This window comes from Chrysemys picta, chromosome 2 (genome assembly GCF_011386835.1).
Source record: "Chrysemys picta bellii isolate R12L10 chromosome 2, ASM1138683v2, whole genome shotgun sequence".
Taxonomy (NCBI): Eukaryota; Metazoa; Chordata; order Testudines; family Emydidae; genus Chrysemys; species Chrysemys picta.
This window is the reverse complement of record NC_088792.1, coordinates 226764594-226783567: the sequence shown is the minus strand read 5'-3', so window position 1 is coordinate 226783567 and position 18974 is coordinate 226764594. Positions and strand designations below refer to the sequence as shown.

The window sequence follows — 18974 nt, the reverse complement described above, 5'->3', positions numbered from 1 at the left end:
TACCTGTTTTATCTGCATGGAATGTGCCAGGGCTGCTCCTAGATAAACTTAAAAGCAGACATGCTTGAGTGGGGGAAACCTCTGCAATGCCATAGCCAAGGAGATAACATGTTATCATTACAGCTGGAAACAGTCAGCTGTTTGAAATGCATATTGCCATTGACTATATAAAGCTGTCAGTGTTCCCCTTTCTTTCTTTTCATTAACAGATTGCTTCTATGACAGGGGTTCCCAATTCTTGCTGGGCAGCTGTACCAGTTTGCCAGAATAAGACCTCCCTTTTACCAGCCAGTGACTACTGCTTCCTGTTTACCTGTGCTGCTACTAATGCAAGCCCTGATTCAGGGAAGCTGGTTAAAAGTAGCTGGATGTCCACAGGCTTTTATTGACACTTTGGGGCCTGGGGGGGTGGGGAGGGGTGAAGGCAGTTTAATACACACTTATTATCCACCAATACCTTCATCTCTTGCATCTGCAAGCTGCCTGTCTCCACTTCTCCCCAGTCATGCTGCCTGTGTTTACCTTTTCCCCATTTCCCCTTTTCCCAACCCATTACATTCAATAAGCGGGGATGGGGGTGGGGGTAGGGGTAGCGGGGGGGGAGGGATTGTTGTTCATTGATGAGGTCCCAGCGGTTCACCATTGCAGTGGTAGTTCATGAGACATGTACTATCAAAAAGGCACAGCCAGCCAATTAAATGACTGTTAGGAAAAATCTATGTCCACAGCCATACTCTAACGTGGCGAATATGAATTTGTGGCTTGGAAGACAGAGAGCTAGCTGACAGTGACAGACGCCATGTCGATGGGTTGAGTTTGCAGAGTTTATTTCAGTGCCTCAAAATGAGGGAGTACACCATTTGTAATGCACTGGCTGTTACCACATTGATCCATGCCTTTGTCATGGATACTTGGCAGCTGAATGCAAGACATCCTTTCTGTGGTTAAAATAGGAGGGGAAGTTATCAACAGTACCTTCTTTCTTACTGGACTTATAATGGTCATCATGCGATTCCATCTTTTATAATATGTGCTAGCTTTGTTAGCTAAAATCACCTTCCTGTTTCTCAGGCATACACAAACTTTTACCTACTGGTGACATTGTCTGCATCATTTTGTTTTAGCTCCATCTAATCCACTGGAACTCTACACTGTACAGCAGTATTGATGAGGCAGTGGGGAAGAAGCACGGGATAGCTATCATTGCTCTGTTTGTGCAGGTAAATATTTTACTGTGGTAATCACATGTTATCATTTGGCTCCTATAGAAGAGTCCCCTTCTACTTTCTACTGTTAGTGATTTCAGAAAACAAAAGAAATCGACAGTTGCTTGTATTCTAATACAACAAGTATTTATCTACACGTAGCTTCAGTGCAAATGGTAACTAAAATGATATTTGATTAAAAGCAACATACACCTCTATCCTGATATAACGCTGTCCTCGGGAGCCAAAAAATCTTACCGTGTTATAGGTGAAACCGCATTATATCAAACTTGCTTTGATCCACTGGAGTGCACAGCCCCCCCCCCCCCCGAAGCGCTGCTTTACCGCGTTATATCCGAATTCGTGTTATATCGGGTCGCATTATATCGGGGCAGAGGTGTATTTAAAATAATGTAACTAAAGAATGGAAAACGTACCATCTAACAGTCTTGTCCTGCAGCTTTGTCATGTCATATAAGCTAAAGAGCAGTGGGCTGGGTGGGTACTTGGATGACATACCTTTAAAGAACACTTAGGTGGCAGCAGGAAGTGGTGTAGGAAATTTAGAAGGTGCCACGCTGTCTTCTCACTCAGTCAGTGCTAGGTGGTACTGTGCTGCTGCAGGTGCTGTATAAAAACTGAAGTGCTGACCACTCTTTTGTTTGTTAAAAGTCCCACAGCACTGATGTTCTGGCCAAACTTCCGTTGGGGTAATTACATCCTGTCTACCTCAGTTCACCCTGAAGTTTCAATTGGAAAAGGAAATTCTTAGTTTCTTGTCCTGAACTGTTGTGTACAACGGCATGGTGCTACCTGTAAATGGTGGCAGTAAAACATAGGCCTTTGCTGGGACAGGTGTGGAATCACACCTTTCCAGTGGGAACAAAAGGAGGTAGTGTGCCTCTGGGATATGACACCTCCTAGAGCTCTCAGGGACCACGTCCACTTAAAGTTTGCTCCCTTCCATTCTTGGCCAATTCTGTTATTCAGGCCCTGGGAGATACGGGGACGGGAGGAGTGTTGTGTGGATTAGTCTCCACTTACTTTCTGGCCCCAGTGCTGCCAATAGGGGTAACCCTGTAGATAGTTTGTGCTAGACCCAAGGACACCAGCATAGTATGGCCTCTGCACAGGAGTATAAGGAGGGGAGAGACTTTCCCTCTTCAGAGACATTGGACTGGGAGATGCTGGGTGATGGTGCTCACAGGGCAGCCCTTCCTGAAAAGTCAAAAATAAAGGAGCCGTGTAGCCTGTTGGTGACCCTGGGTGTTAATTGGGTGTTCATGTGATCCCCTGACTCTAAGTGACACTAAGTGGCTTCAAGAGCTGTGAACACTATGAACAAAGCCAACCAGTTTTGATTCCCAAACCCCCTGTGAACCCAAAGCATCGATTTCACATAGCCCTAGTCATGACAAGCAGTGAACGGTTCCGTTTAAGGAGGTTTGAGGAAGAGAGTTATGATTCACATTTAGATCAAATGGATTTTCTTTCACAGTTGTACTGTTAATTAGCCATATTCCATAATGAGCTTCTGAGCACCTCTGAGATTTACCTCTATTTGAATGTAAAGGGACATTGGTTACAGTCTCAGCGCTGAGATAGAATTGTTAAACAGTAATGCTAGAAATTCTCAGTTCTCTCAGCTTCGTATCCTACAGGCTTATGTCATAATTGCTTATGTAAGTCGCCCTCTAATTCCAGCAGAGGTAACTTTGGAGTCACTTACAAAGTTACATACGATTCTTAAATAAATCTTTGAAACGTAACCAATATCTTTTTTTCTACTTCTGTCTCTCGCCGTAAGCATTCCATGGTGTTTTCTTATTAGCCAAGAAAGGCTCCACATAATTAAAAATTGTCTAAAAAAATCATAGTTTGCTTTATGCTACTTATTAATGGTCCAGTGAGAAAACAAATTAAGTCACATTTCTTTTCAATTCTGTTAAAGGCAGAAAGAGTGATTTTTTTTTAAGCCTCTGTTTATAATTGCTTCTTGGAGGTTTCAAACTCTGAAACTTTTTTCCTCCTAAAAACCTATACGCACAAACACATGCCCTAACACCCCCAACACCACTAGTCAGTTGAAGTGTTGGGTGCTTTTTAAAAAAAAACTATTCCTGCCTTGGTGTCAGTTCCCCCTGCACTCCAATTCCACCCATGCACGGGCATTTACAAAAATTTGGCAGATTAGAAGAAAAGTCAAATTTTAGGTCTTTCAATCTTGTTAGAGTTCTTATGAATGTAAAAACACTGGGGGGGGGGGGGGGAGAGAGGAGGGGTCTTGTTCTGCTCTCACAAGCATGATGTAAGTTAGGAATAACTCCGCTGAAATCATGATGCATGGTGACATCAAAATCAAGCCCAGGAAGTTTTGTGAGTTCCCGATTTTTAGGGGGGAGGGATTTTCAAAATCACCTACTTAAGAGCATGAGTCCCACTGAAAGTCAATGGGTCCTGTGCTCCTAGATCACTTACATGCTTTTGAAAATGCTCCCGTATTTTATTCTCTTGCCCTTGTTATACAGGAGGTCTGATTAGATGATCACAATGGTCCCTTTTGATCCTAGGAAACTGTGAATCTATGATTCTATTCTTTATGGACTCTCACACCCCCTTCACCATCTTAGTATCTGAGTACCTTCCAATAAGGCATTAAGCAACGTGAGTAACATCGGTCAGATGTTGTTCATTCTTTCTCTCATCCTCTCCAGAGGGGGAGAATTGTGTGTGCAGTGAAGTTTTTGGCTTCTGTAGGTTTTTTATGCCCATGCTGCTCTATTAGTACTTATGTACCTAGCTCAGAAACATACTGCATTTAAACAATGACATTTTGTAAGCTATCTGAGCGCATTTGTGCCCATGTACATGTGCATACAGCTCTTAATGAAGTCAATGGCAGGCGTGCATGTATGTGTGAGCATATGTATATATCTCAGGTTAGAATCAGATCCTGATTCTACAATGCAACCTGGCTACTTTAAATCTACATTAAATAATCAGGATCTCTCACCTTAAAAATTTCTTTCTACATGTGTCTTTTGTCCGCTTTTCAAAGACATTCAATAAAGGTGTGGGGTGAAATCCTGGCCCCATTCAAGTCAATGGGAATGTTTTGGTAGTATAAAAGGGGTGTGGGTGTGTATGGGGGGGGGAGTGGGGAAGAAAGGGGTGAACTATGATTCTGCACTTTTCATCCAAACAAACTTTCCTTAGCTTCAATGAGAGGTTATCCTCAATAAGGAGTGGAGCACACAGCCTCAGCTATGCAATACTATGGGAACAAACTCAAAGGTTTCTGTCATGCTTGTGTACTAAGTTCTTTTCTATGTATTTTTCTAACAAAAATGTGTAAGGACAAATTGTAGCCTTGGCATTTATATCTCACAATGCTGCATGGCTTTGACCCTTACATGAAGCATGTGCTGCACTATTGAGGCAAAACAAGGTGAGTTCAGGCTTATTAGCCTTGACTTTGACTTTTTTTTTTCTGTCAGTTTCTGTTACTGTTTTAAAGTTACTTAAACCTAGTTTCATTCTGGCCAAGGTCTTTATTGTATGGGAATTAGTACCTCTTGTTTGAATTTGCCATGTAACAGAATAGTTGGTTAATCCAAGGTTGTGTACAAACAAGCACTGAACTGGCCAGACTTGTTGACCTCTCTCTTAGTTTTCAGAAACAACACAGCAGTGAAGTTCATTTTTGGGTTTGCTTGTTTGTTTGTTATGTTTCAGATAGGAAAGGAACATTTAGGTCTAAAGGCCGTAACTGAAGTTCTCCAGGACATCCAGTACAAGGTGAGGAATTGTCTGAGGGAAACAGAAATACTTGACAGAGATGGACTGAATGGGGGAAGGGCAAAGAAGATAAACTGAAGCAGAGAGTACAGTATCAGAAATGTTTGTGCTAAGATATCATGTGGGAGCCATAATACAGTGGTCACCATTAAAAGTCAATATTTAACAATAAATCCCACACAATTAGTACAGTTATTTCCTATTCTGACTGCAGGGAAAGTTTTAATCTCATATACCAGTGACGGTTCACAAGTATTGATTTTTTTAATGATACCAATACTTTGTCAGTGTGAACTCAACCACCAAGAAAGATCTGTACTGAATGTTCAAAGAACCCCAGTGTCAGTATTCCCCAACCTGTCAGGTTTCAAGTTATACAAGAACAGAATATGCAGGCCGAACACCCAGGCAAAATCACAACTGCAATATGGCTATAGCATAGTGGAACCCTGTTAAGAAAGTCAATGAATTAGATATGGCATTGGAATAGGATTCAGGGGATCTGGGTTTTCTTCCCAGCTTTGACACTGATTTATTCTGTGACCACTTAATCAAGACACTTAATCTCCCTGTCTCACTGTCCCCATCTGTAAAATGGGGATAATGATTATAAAGGGCTTTGAGATCGATGAATGACAAGCACTGTATAGGTCTGAAAAGACAGAAGTATAGGAATTTTAGGAATTATGTATTATTATTAATTAATCTGAATTTTAAATCTTGTTTTAGTTGAACAATAACTCATGTACTCCAGGTGTAGCATTCATTTCTACAAACTATTATTTTGTGTGTGTGTTTGTGTATGTGTGTGTCTGAGAGAGAGAGAGATTGTATAGAACTCTTTATACTCTATTGGTAGCACAGATAAAAATAGGAAGATCATGAATGCTCACTCATGAATTCAGAGGGCCAGCATGATACATGCTTTGTGCATATATACATTTTATTTGCACTAAGCACATCAACATAGTCTTATATTATAAAGTGTCACACCCAAAAGTCACATCTTCAATTTCAACCCAACTTTGCCATAATCAAAAGAGATTAATGAGAAGTTTATGATAATATATTCACGAATACTTAGAATTGGTATATTACATGTTTTCTAATAAGCTTTCCAAATCACAGAGTGAAGCACAACACTTCCTGCTCAGTGGGCCTGATCCAAACCCACTGAAGTCAGTGGAAGTCAATGGGTTTTGGATTGGATTTGTGTTAGGCATTTTTATGTGGGAAATACAAATCCAGAAGCTCAGGATTTGGCATGTAAGTGTAGGAAGGAACTGATTTTCAGCTGCTTTGTTTTAAAATGCATTTTTAGTTAATTAATTTTACTGCACCTGTTAATAATCTCTAGGTTCTTCCAATTTAAAATAAAAATTAAATCAAATGTAAACAAAGAACAATTAAAAGGATCTTCCTTAAAATGCTTCCCCTTTCCTTGAGCAAGGCAGCCACTGCAGAGATCCCGCCATCTGCTACTAAATAAAAACCCACATGCAACATATAACAAAATATTCCTCTAGGGGATAACCCTTCCCCCCCCACACACACACTCACTGGTAATTTTTACATTTATAAAGCATTAATGTTGGTGTAAAACACCTTTCTGCAAAACCCCCAAAAGCTTTGAAATTCACTTTTGAAAATCAAAGACATTTTCAATTGTGCAGTTAACTCTGTCCTTCGATGCACATGTTGTCATCCATGATCTCAAAGGCCACCTGCTATTAGAAATCTATGGGCAGAATTTGGCCCTTAGAAATAATGGAGTAAACAGGCTGTTTGGGACAAAGCTCACTTAGGGGCCAGTCCTTCAGTTCACTGCGTGCAGGCACGCAGCTTCACCTATGTGGAACCCCACTGAAGCTAATGCAGTGAGCTGCAGGATCAAGGCCTTACAGAGGGCTCCATGCCAAAAGGAGAGACTAAGCTAGCAGAGATCTACAAAAATGGGCTGGGTAGCCTTAGACAGAAAATATAAAATAAATAAATAAAAGGGTTGTATAGCTGCAAGGACTAATGTAATGATGATTCAATGGAGACTGTCATCAGTGATTGCCAGGGACAGAAATTCAAGGCTTACTGTGATGACAACATTCAAAGGCTCCTTTTTTCCCCTTCAACATCTTTTTAATGAGAATTGGAGATGAGATGGATTTGTATTGATTTTTCAGGGGAAGTCCAAAACAATACCCTGTTTTAATCCCAACTCTTTATTACCAGGTAGGTGTTGTTTCATATACAGCAAACCTTTACTTACTAGTGTAGATGTACTGTTACATATGTTACATCTGCATTCTGAACAGTCTAACGCCTTGTGCCACTTTATAAAATCCTGTTGCAACTCATTTTTTCCTGGAGAACTTTAATGTAGTTCAATCAACAGCAAAACTCTCTGTAGATCTGGACATGAGTGCTCCATTGACCAACAGTGGAGATGAACAGTGTCTGGCTATCAGCAATTTACCCATTGATTACCCATTATATTTCTCATCGTGTGGAATCATTGTTTCCAAGATTGCTGCCTCTGCCATGCAGTTGACAACCGTGATACTCACAGGAAGTCACAATTTACATCAGTGGCTTTTTTGGTCTCCTAGAGGCACAGACCCAGCCTGAGGTGATGTGGAGATACAGTGTTTCCCTGAGCATTCTAGTGTACCTGGGGCGTGTGGATGCCAGTACATCCTTTAAGATTGTACAGCATCCACTACTCTCTGGCCAGCCATCTTAATAATCTCTCATCCCTGCTGGCTTTTTGTGTTTTCTTTGTGCAGTGCTCTCTACTCCTCCAGGCTTCAGAGGGTAGATATGAGTAATTCTTTATACAGAGCTGTTTTTCTAAACAATTACTGTACAACGTTTGATAATTAATCCCCACAGCTCCGTTGGGCTTGATGTCAATGGAAAGCATGCCCCAAATGCTAGGATATCTACATCACACATGGGTAACAGAGAAGTAAAATGACTTGCTCAAAGTCACACAGCAAATAACTCTTAGATCAACAAAGACAAATAAGTGTAACCAACCCCATTGCAGGGTGTCATGAAAATTTGACCCCTTTTTGACCAGTTCTACCAGTTTCCTTCAGAACAAAGCTTCCATTGTAAGGGCTGCCTCCATGCCAAATTCCATGCCATTGTGGCAGTCTCTTTCCACAGTACAGACCCAAAACTACATTAAAAGAACATTTTTAAGGTTGGAAAGTCAAGTACTCAAAAGATAGGAAATGCCAGAATTAAGGCTGCAAATGAATCATAGAATCATAGAATATCAGAGTTGGAAGGGACCTCAAGAGGTCATCTAGTCCAACCCCCTGCTCAAAGCAGGACCAATTCCCAGCTAAATCATCCCAGCCAGGGCTTTGTCAAGCCGGGCCTTAAAAACCTCCAAGGAAGGAGATTCCACCACCTCCCTAGGTAACGCATTCCAGTGTTTCACCACCCTCCTAGTGAAATAGTTTTTCCTGATATCCAACCTGGACCTCCCCCACTGCAACTTGAGACCATTGCTCCTTGTTCTATCATCTGCCACCACTGAGAACAGCCGAGCTCCATCCTCTTTGGAACCCCCCTTCAGGTAGTTGAAGGCTGCTATCAAATCCCCCCTCATTCTTCTCTTCTGGAGACTAAACAATCCCAGTTCCCTCAGCCTCTCCTCATAAGTCATGTGCTCCAGACCCCTAATCATTTTTGTTGCCCTCCGCTGGACTCTTTCCAATTTCTCCACATCCTTCTTGTAGTGTGGGGCCCAAAACTGGACACAGTATTCCAGATGAGGCCTCACCAATGTCGAATAAAGGGGAACGCAACCTTATTTCAGCCCCCTGTTGCATATGCATTATGATACTGTCTTTAATTACATGATCACATAGTGTTTTTTTCCACAGGACCCTTGCCTACCAGCTCTGCCTAAAATTAAGGACTGGATTGTGGCTTTAAATCAGTGCCCATGTTGGGTGAGGGTGAAGATGTTTGCAGTGGAACAATGCCTACGGGAGAACTAGGAGAATGCATACAGTGGCACCTTTACAGGGGTGCAGCAAGTGTTCTTCCTCATGATGGCCAAGGTGCACATGTGGATATGGAGGGAGTGTATAACTACAGCCCTAGCCATACCTGCTTCTCCTCATGGGGCTTCTGTTGCAGCTCTTGGCCCTATCACTGTGGGAGCACAAGAATTTAAACCCCAATCCAGCAAAGAGCTCTGAGCTCCTTGCAGGATCAGAGCCAGAAACTGTGTCTTATCTCCACTGACCAGGGAACAAGAAAGGAACTAATTCTTTCATCTTCCCTTTTATACAGGCAGGGTTAGGCACAAAGGAGGCAGCACTTACTAATGATTAGAGCAGAGAACCAGGGAATCAAAAGACCTGGAATCGGGTTTCCACTCTGACATATATTTGCTGTGTGACTGAGGACGTACACTCTCTGAAACTTGTTTTTCACATCTGTAATATAGGGATAATAATAGCCATTTTTGTAGATTTTAGCAGTCTTAGATTCTTGGACAGAGTAAGTATAAATTATTATAATAAAATCTGTGTATATGTGAATAGAAACTCCTTAATTACTACATTAACATTAAATTATCCTTTTAATTTCAGATCCTCTTCTACGTGATTATTGGGTATATGAGGGCTCCCTTACCATCCCTCCTTGCAGTGAAAGTGTTACCTGGATATTATTTCGATATCCATTGACTGTATCCCAACTGCAGGTAATAACTGTGCTTAAAGTGACCCGAGAATATGGTTCTGAGCTAAAGGTTATAGCGTACAAATATATAGCAGGATGCTATACCTAGCTTTTCTTGAAGATCCCATTAGATCTGTACATGGCTTTTCAAGTAAATGTTAAACCTTTTGAGTCAGTGAATGCACGGAAAGGTCAAAGATGGAAACAAATCTTGTTATCATTTATCATCTGAATTTAAAATAATTCTTTACTAAAGTGAAAGCAAGAAATCAATGAGCTAAAGAAATTCAATCCTTTGTAATCAAAAGCTTTCAAATAGCACTTCTTTTTGATGTTAAAGGAACAAAGACACACTAGGAGACAGTGTGTCCTGGAGAATGAAATTGTTAATAGTGTAGGTTAACTCTATTACTTTGGACTATATTTAATTTATCTTACTCTTTTCCTAATCCTACATAATAAAAGTTGGCAAATGAACAGTCAATATAAATTTGGCCCATTTTTTAAAAAAATATGCTTTTATAATATATATAAGCCTTTCTGCACAACATAAATCAAAAATACCAAAGAAAACTGTTGGTGCTGAACACATAAATATTCCCTGGCAGTGTTTGAAACCCAGTCATAGGAACACCAGCAATGAGCAAGGTGAACCTAACTATAACACAGAATATGAATGCATTGATTTTTCATTGTCCGTGCTGAGAGAAGGCAAAACAGTAGAGACAAAAGAACATAAACAGTGACAAACTGGATTTTTAATTTTTTTTCCACTTTTAATAATCTAAGACAGGGGTCGGCAACCTTTCAGAAGTGGTGTGCCGAGTCTTCATTTATTCACTCTAATTTAAGGTTTCGCATGCCAGTAATACATTTTAATATTTGTAGAAGGTCTCTTTCTATAAGTCTATAATATATAACTAAACTATCATTGTATGTAAAGTAAATAAGGTTTTAAAAATGTTTAAGAAGCTTTATTTAAAATTAAATTAAAATGCAGAGCCCCCTGGACCGGTGGCCAGGCACTGTGAGTGCCACTGAAAATCAGTTTGTGTGCCGCCTTCGACAGGCGTGCCATAGGTTGCCTACCCCTGATCTAAGGTGTTACTTGTAACACAAGTAAAGAAATGTGTTTGTTCACAATTTATTTTAAGTTGACAGTGTTTGTTTTAATATGAGACGTTAATTCAACAATATAATTCATTGATCAGGGGGTTGGACTAGATGATCTCCTGAGGTCCTTTCCAACCCTGATATTCTATGATTGATCATAGAATAAAAGCACTAGCTCCCAGTAAACTTATTTTTAAATTAAGTGACTGCAACTAAAAAATATCTAATCATGAGTCTGACACTTCTTTTCTTGCTGAAAGGACAGGTCTCATGACAGTCTAGCACTGATTGAATGAAAACACATCTGTTGATATCAGCAGACTCAGAATAACTGTTGTGAAAAATGTACTCTGTATTAATCTATGTCACCTGCTATAACCATCCTAGTATGATAGTGTTAAAAGGTCTTAAATATGAATGTAAACAAAACAATACTCAAGTATCAGAGGGGTAGCCATGTTAGTCTGTATCCACAAAAACAACAAGGAGTCTGGTGGCACCTTAAAGACTAACAGATTTATTTGGGCATAAGCTTTCATGGGTAAAAAACTACTTCTTCAGATGCATCAAATAATACTGTGGCTATCAGATTGAGGCCTTGAATGACATTCTGCTTTACACTACTTAGATATTTTTAGCCTATATTCTGTATTTCCTGATAGTTAATAAAATATTTTAGTATGTAAATACAAAACCTTGAACACAATAAACACAACTGAAAATGCTAATAGATTTTGCGGGCTATTGTGGAGAAAAGTTTACTAAATCTCTTTTTTCATCACAGAAATTCCTGGAGATTTTGGTATTTATTAGGAGAAATATTGCTAGCAATATGAGAGAGGCTATTCTCATGATGAAATAAAAGGACTAAGTTGTCCCTTATTCATCTCGATAGGTTGCCATTTTGCCCTAAGTCACTAGCTCAGGCAACCCTGTGTCCTGTTAGCTAGCCATGAGTAATTCAGTATATGATAGGCAAATTAAGGCAATTAGTGCACAGTGGCTGGCACAATTTAAGCTACCTACACACCGATGATTCCACACTAGTTAACACACAGAAAAAAAAGTTCTAGAGGTCATGGCTACTACAATGAAGACACACAAATTCACAGCAATGGTTGAAAAAGCAAACTAGATGCTAGGATGTATTGTGAAGGAGATAGAGCTTAATGTGGTCCATATTATGCTGCCATTATATTAATCAATGGTTCAGCCTCATCCTCTCACCTTGATTACCCAAGTTCACTTTCAGTCAGGTATCTTTAAGAAAGAAAGCAGTAATACACAATGTGCAGAGAAAGGAAAGAAAAGTGATTAGTGTCAGTAGGCCAGATCTTTCAGCTGCACTGTTGGTTGGATTAGGCCTTAACTTGGCCTAAACAGCTCAGGGAATATCACCTCAGTTGAAGGGTATAAAGATTATGTAACATAAGTTTAGATCTCCCATTCCTATACATTCCAACACATTTTCATTTTTGCTCAATATGGGCACAAAGATGGTACAGAAGTTCTTGTATAAACTGGTTTGATCTAGACTTAATTATGAGTGGCTGATAAGGATTCCAACCAGTTGGCCTGATTCTCCTCTTACTTATGATAGTTTTATATTCCATTGACTGCAGTGGAGTTACTCCTGATTACACCAGTGTAAGAGGAGAATCAGGTCCAATACATATTTGTCACTTTGGTAGCTGAGATTGGAACCTATTAATTACCTGAGTAACAAAAGAACAAACAAGGAACAGAACTATCAGGATGCTAGAGCCTGATCCTACTCCCCCGGCAGTCAACTGGGACCCGACTGCGCAGTTGTTTTCACAAGCAGTCCTATTGAAGTCTGGATGGCTTTTGCCAGTAACTGTTCAGCAGTGGGAACAAGAGGTTCACACTCTGGCCCTTGGAGTTTTTTCACTCATGTCAATAGGAAGAAGATCAAGCCTTTACTGGATAACTGCTCCCTCCTAGTGTCAACCTTCTCCTTCTTCCTCCCTTCCCTTCTCTTGTCTGTTTATGACCCTCACTTGTCTCATGTTACCTTTATTTCAATGGGAAGGACAATGTCTTAATTTGTTTTGGGAGACACCGAGCACATTCCTATGCACTACAGAAATATAACATTGTAATAAGAATAGTATTCTCCCCCTTATGATGTTCCCAAAGGAAAGGAAAAATAGGGAAAAGCTTGTTCAGACTTTCCTGGACAATTTGTTTTTCTAACTGGACACTTATGAAGAATTTGCTTTGTGGTTCACTGAAGCACAGAACAATTGCATCCTCTGAGCCAATCAGAATGTGGCTTTCTAACAGTGATACAGTGAGCAGCTGTCATTCCACTATACTCACTGCCAGAGTTAGCTAGTTTTGAATTGAGTGGTTAGATCTCTAGCCCCTTTGTCTAGCTCATTCGTACCGAATCATTTTAGAAGAAAATAAATAGTCACTGGAATAGATGATTGTGGCTGGAGTGGTATGGAAATATGTTCAGCAAAATAAAGAACTATGGGAGATTCATAGTATTTTGTTCACCCAAAAAAGTACCTGTTTTCATAGAATGTGTCACTAAGGTACATGCAATTTTCAAACAAAACTGGAAACAAAAAAACACCTACATGATAATGGGTCCATTTTCCAAGCAAATCTGATTTTCACAGAGGAAACATTCTTGGGTTTGTGTTGTGCTATGAAGAAAATAGCCATTTAATTGAAACCATAAATAAAGCAAAATTTAAAGTCTGAAATCAGGAAATCTGACCTAAATGTTAATTCTGAAAAATAGAAGCTAATGGTGTTTTTGTCACCAGCTGTGATATAAATGATGAGCTGTGTCTACACAGTGTTTATAATACAACGAAGAGCTTTAATCTGGTTTAGGGTTCTATAAGTTAACATTTTGGGCTTGAATTGGTTCTCAATAAAATTCTAAGGGACTGTTAGGATGGATTTTAGTGGGACCAGGACTGGGCCTTATTCCATTCAAAAAAGGTCAGCTCATGCACCCTGGATCTGAACATGGATGGAACCCTCTGTGCCTGGATCTCCCTGCTCCCAGGTGGAATGGGTTTTTGCTGGGAGAGGGAGCCACCTCTACCGAAACATCCTTTTTCCCTGCAGGGCCTTGCAGAGTGTGTTTCAAATGGTGGTGTCTGTGGGAGGGGAGAGGCATGGGAAGGTTGGCAGAGGGTGGCAAACTACACATTGGGTGGGACAGAGCCAATGGGTTACACAGTTTCCCTTCTCTTCCCTGTGGAAGTTATCTGGGAAAGGTAATAGAGCCTGGGCCTGTATTATCTTTCCCACAGAGCCACTTCCTCAGTGGTCATGAGGACAGCCGTGGCTAGCAGAGCCCATGGAGTGTGTCTGGCCTTGAACCATGCTATCAGGAATTGGGCAGGCAGACAGTGGGGGCTCCAAAGCTGATGCAGGCGCACAGTGCATCTCAGTGCGATGGCTCTGACCCTCTGCAGATCAAAGGTTTGTGATAGGGCCCCAGAACTCAGTATGTGGGACTGGGGTGAACCCTGCCCTCCTGACTGAATGGTGTTGGAGCTGCTCTGTGAGGAAAGCCTCCAGGAGATGAGTGATCCAGCTCGGCGTACACTGCAGCGCATTTGAAGTTGAAGCAGTGGATAATTCCAAAATATTGGCTTTAGAGAAAGGCTTTTTCCTGCTTGTTTTGTTTTTATTTGAAGTCTCCAAGCCTCCAAAGATCAAACGAAAGCTGTGCTCTTGTGAAATGCTTCTTCCCAAACTACAGTGGTTTCAGACAATTCCACTATTGATTCAGTTCAGCTCTGGTGGAAGAGGCCACGTTCAGAAAAGCCGCTCACTGCTTCTACCAGCACTTGACTTCTGCAGGTTTCTTCAGTCCCCAGGCCTGTAATGTGTTTATTTTCAGTTCGAGTTAAATAATTATAAAATAATAATAAAAAAATCTTCAAGAATAGGCGTCTGTATTCCAGCTAAATTAATACAACAGCTCTACCTTAAAAAGCATTCTAAAAGAGCCTCACCACTCTTCCCTCCTTTCATCTTTTCAGTCCAACCTGTCTTCCTTACATCTCAGCTGTGAGAGGCACAACATGCTGCTCTCTGAGGAAAGAGAATCTCAGCTACAGGGAAGAGTTAGCTGCTAAATCAAACACATACATCTGAAAAGAAGCGACTCTGTACTTTTTTGGAGTAAATAACAGTGATCGTGGTTATCTTCTGAATTACAATTGGAAACTGTGTCCCCAGCCAATATAGCAGCTACAAAGATTCTAGAAAATACCACTAGCTATCTTGGAACTTCACTTTCCTAAAAATCTGGGGTTAGATTTACATGCCCCTCGGTCTCTATTATACATGCATAGAGGAGTCCTCTGTGACACATTTCCTTTCTTGGGGCTGGCAGAGCCCTTTCTGCATGCTGGGGGATCAGTGTGGAAACAGAGTCATGCAGGAGGATGAACGGATAGTAGGAATACCCATCATCCCCCCCACCCTGGCCTGACAGACGTTACATGGAAATGATGATATGATCCTAGGCTCCATCACTTTTTCTGTGGAGCTCCAGTCTAGGAATGCAATGGAGTTGGGTTGCTGGGGAGTTGGGTGCCAGGGCAGAGATACAGAAGCTCAATGTAAAATGGCAAAGTTTTTTAATGGTTTTCTACACACAATGGAGTCTCTGTGAGAGAATCATTATAGAGATTTCCATGCAAAAAGCCCCCTTGGGTGGGTTTTACTTTGAGTGGGGAGAATCTACCCTCTATATTTTGTTATTATGCCAAAGAAAAGATAAGAAATGTAATTATTCTATGAAGTTTAATTATTTAACAGATCACTCTTTCATGTTACTTTCCTTCTGCTATGATGTTCTTTTCTGTTTAAAATACATGTGATTTGCATTCATTTAAAATCCTATTTTAAAAACAAACTGTCAAAAAGAGTGTGCTATTGCAGCAACGTGCACAGACTGGTTCAGTAGTGCTGCAAGACTACTTTTTGTCTCATGCTTAACAAATGAAGATATGTCACTATGAACTCACCCTCTGGCACCGTTTCTGATATCACAGAGGACTTATGCTGCTATTAAAGGAGCTATCCCTGATTTACCATCCTCTAAGTGAGAGCAGAAAGAGGCCCCCTGTCTGTTGTGTTATTGCATGTATAGGAGGTGATCTAAAATGAAATGCAAGATAGGGAAATATCTGCACGACAGGCCTTAGGTGCTTTGTTGCCCATGGCAGAAAACGTTTTCGGTGGCCCCTCCTGCACCAACCCAAAATGCACAAGCAAAACACAACAACTAGAAAAAACTAACACACCAGGGATTTGGCACCCCTGAATGTGATCATTTGGCACCCCTAAATGTTGGCAGTCAGGGTGGCTGCACCAATTGCCCACCCCAAAGGCTGGCCCTGAATATATGCTCTAAAAAAAGTGGTGATAAGATATGCAGAGATTAGCTTTCAAAACCATATGCACACACTTTCTTCTTTTGCCCACACAGCTACATATTCGACATGTGCAATTATTTTTCTGCAGTTACAATGTAGGCACTTATTTTAAAAATAATTGGCTCAAAATACCATATTCATGTTATACCAACAATTTAAAAAATACAGACATTGGCTAATCTGCATTTTCTTCCCCAGTTATGTTCAGTTTTTAATCTATTGATTTAATTTTTCAAAAGAAGTTTCTAAAATTGCATGGAGAAGTATGAATGTCCAAATATTTGGCGAGCACTTTTTCAAGAGCAAGCTGTAGTTTGAGCTAGAACTCTTTGGGACATTATGCACACAATTGAATAGTTTGACATCTGTTGTAATTGCTAATCATTTTGCCCAGGCAAATGCAGTTTTTGTGTACAAATTAATTTATCCACTCACAATTACTTGATTATGAGAATTGATATGCTCAGATATTTAGGCATTGAAAACCACACATTCAACTATAGTTAAGATTAGATCATTGGCCCCACAGTGAACAAAATATCTAAAATATTCTGCATGTAATTTCTTTACTTTTTCAGATAGAAGAGTTTCGAAGACTGAGGACACACGTTAAAGGTGCAGAACTTTTAGAAGGCTGTGATGGGATGTTAGGAGATAACTTTAGACCAACTCAGCCACTTAGCGACAGAGTCATCAGGGCTGCATTCCAGTAGCAAAAGAAGAAACAACAATGAAAACAAAGCTTTATTCAGGTAAGGGAGAGTTCAGCAGAAAAACAAAAGTGGAAAGTAAGTCTATTCAAACAATTTTCATGATAGAGATTGTGTTTTAGGAGACAATGCTTTTAGACAAATGTTCTGGGTAACCCATGTACTTTGAGCCTTGCATTATTTTAATTTTTCATCTGATACCACAATATGTTTTGCCTTTATCTGCACTCCCAAACACCTTGTAATAATTAGGTTCAATATAGCCTCTGTCCAATACTTAGTAAAGTCAGTTGGAGTCTTTTCATTGATTTCAGTGAACATTGGATTGGGCCCTGTTAGAGCAATTTGGTTTCCTGTGACAAGAAGTGTGCTAAACCTGAGGACAAGTGAGATTTGCCTAGTTGGATGCACGGGTTGATTTTTACATTTTGTATTTTTAGGACTCCAGTCACCAATGAGTCGTTTTAGTGTTACAGAGCTCCACTCCTTGAGACTGATAAAGATGGAAGAAAATGACCTCGTCTCAAAGGAGGATTGTTTCATTTGGATCTCCTCTGTCCTCTGTTAAAATGTTACTCTTTTACTCCAAATGCTGCATGTTTAGTTAGGCACAGCCAATGCATGCAGAAGAGGATGCTGAATATTTGGCCTTTTCATGGCTAATGTTAATCTGTTGTTCCATTAATTAGAGTAGTTATGATTGTTTCTTGCCTCAGTAATGTTTTTAGCTTCCACGGGCTTGAAGAACAAGAAGTAAAAGATGACTTTGGGTCCCGTGCATAGGTGCAAATACACATTTGAACCTTCACTACTCACACGTCAGTTAATCAAAACTCCCACAGTCTATTTCCCCTGACCTTACATTTAAAAATCCCTCAATATTCCAGCATAATTCACCAACCCTCATTACACTTAGATAACCAGTGTACTACTCAGCAGCCTGGTGATGGGATATACTAACACTGAATAAAAGAGAACTTACTATGCAGACAATAGGATCAGCCCCAACTTGGTAACCAACATTATTATTTAACAGCCCTCCAACATTGTCAAGAAAATGGACCATTCCAGATGCACAAGCTACTCACTTGCTCTCTGTAATGCCTGATGATGCAAAATAAGTAGACATATCTCCATAGCTACAATGATCAACACACTCCCCCCACAACATACATTTCAGGATCCATAGGTCTTACACATACCTGTCACAATAATGTGATGTACCTCATCCAGTGGGTGAAATGAGACAATCATTATGTTTCTTGAATTAACTCTCAGAAAAATGATAAAAGACAAAAACATCATATCATCCATGGCCAAACACTTTTCACAAAGTGATCACTCCATCTCTGACCTCTCAGGCCACAAAGCAAACCTGAACAATACTTTCAAAAGGTGAGTCTGGGAGCTTAAATTCATAACTTTGCTAGACACTAAAAATCATGGACTCAGTAAAAACATCAGGTTTATGGCTCATTACAACAATCGGTAACTCACTAACCCTCCTTTGTTCTATGACCGCAGAGGTGTTAACTGCCCACTTCACCTTGAATGGTCTCTGGCAACTTGTGTTAACTCCTTATGCTTAATAATTTGTATTTAGCTGTGACACTCTGAGTAACTTTACCATACCTGAAGCAGAGCTCTGTGTAAACTCAAAAGCTTGTCTCTCTCAACAACAGAAGTTGGTCAATAAAAGATATTACCTCGCCCACATTGCCTCTCTAATATCCTGGGACCAACACAGCTACAACAACACTGCAAACAAAAGAGAAAAACTAATAACATTCTGCTCAACCACAAGAAAAGTTCTCACCCTGGGCAAATGGATGAGTAGAACATCTATAAAACTTCTCTAGCCCTGGAGTGTCTGAGTTTTGTACCAAAATACAAGAGCAATTAGGCCACAGTTATCCAATAAACTGCTCAGCTCTGCAGGAAGAATCCAAATACATAAAAGCAACAATTTCCGTAGCCCCAGGAACCACTGGTTAAAAAGAAAACAA

At 40.3% G+C, this 18974-nt stretch overlaps 1 protein-coding gene across 7 annotated transcripts in view; it reads left to right on the top strand.

The window, feature by feature from the left end:
• The window catches only part of CA8 (carbonic anhydrase 8), a 69935-nt gene extending 51255 nt beyond the window's left edge, over positions 1 to 18680 (top strand). For 5 of the 7 annotated variants that reach the window (XM_065585615.1, XM_065585613.1, XM_065585614.1 and 2 more), the window contains 6 exons: positions 1125 to 1220; positions 4941 to 5003; positions 7181 to 7229; positions 9614 to 9726; positions 16837 to 17010; positions 17409 to 18680. In XM_065585615.1, coding sequence (XP_065441687.1) covers positions 1125 to 1220; positions 4941 to 5003; positions 7181 to 7229; positions 9614 to 9726; positions 16837 to 16971 — 456 coding nt within the window. In that variant the 3' untranslated portion in view covers positions 16972 to 17010; positions 17409 to 18680. The remainder of the gene's footprint in view (positions 1 to 1124; positions 1221 to 4940; positions 5004 to 7180; positions 7230 to 9613; positions 9727 to 16836; positions 17011 to 17408) is intronic. The other 2 variants (XR_010598884.1, XR_010598885.1) reach the window with 2 other exon arrangements.
• The last annotated feature ends 294 nt before the right edge of the window (positions 18681 to 18974 follow it).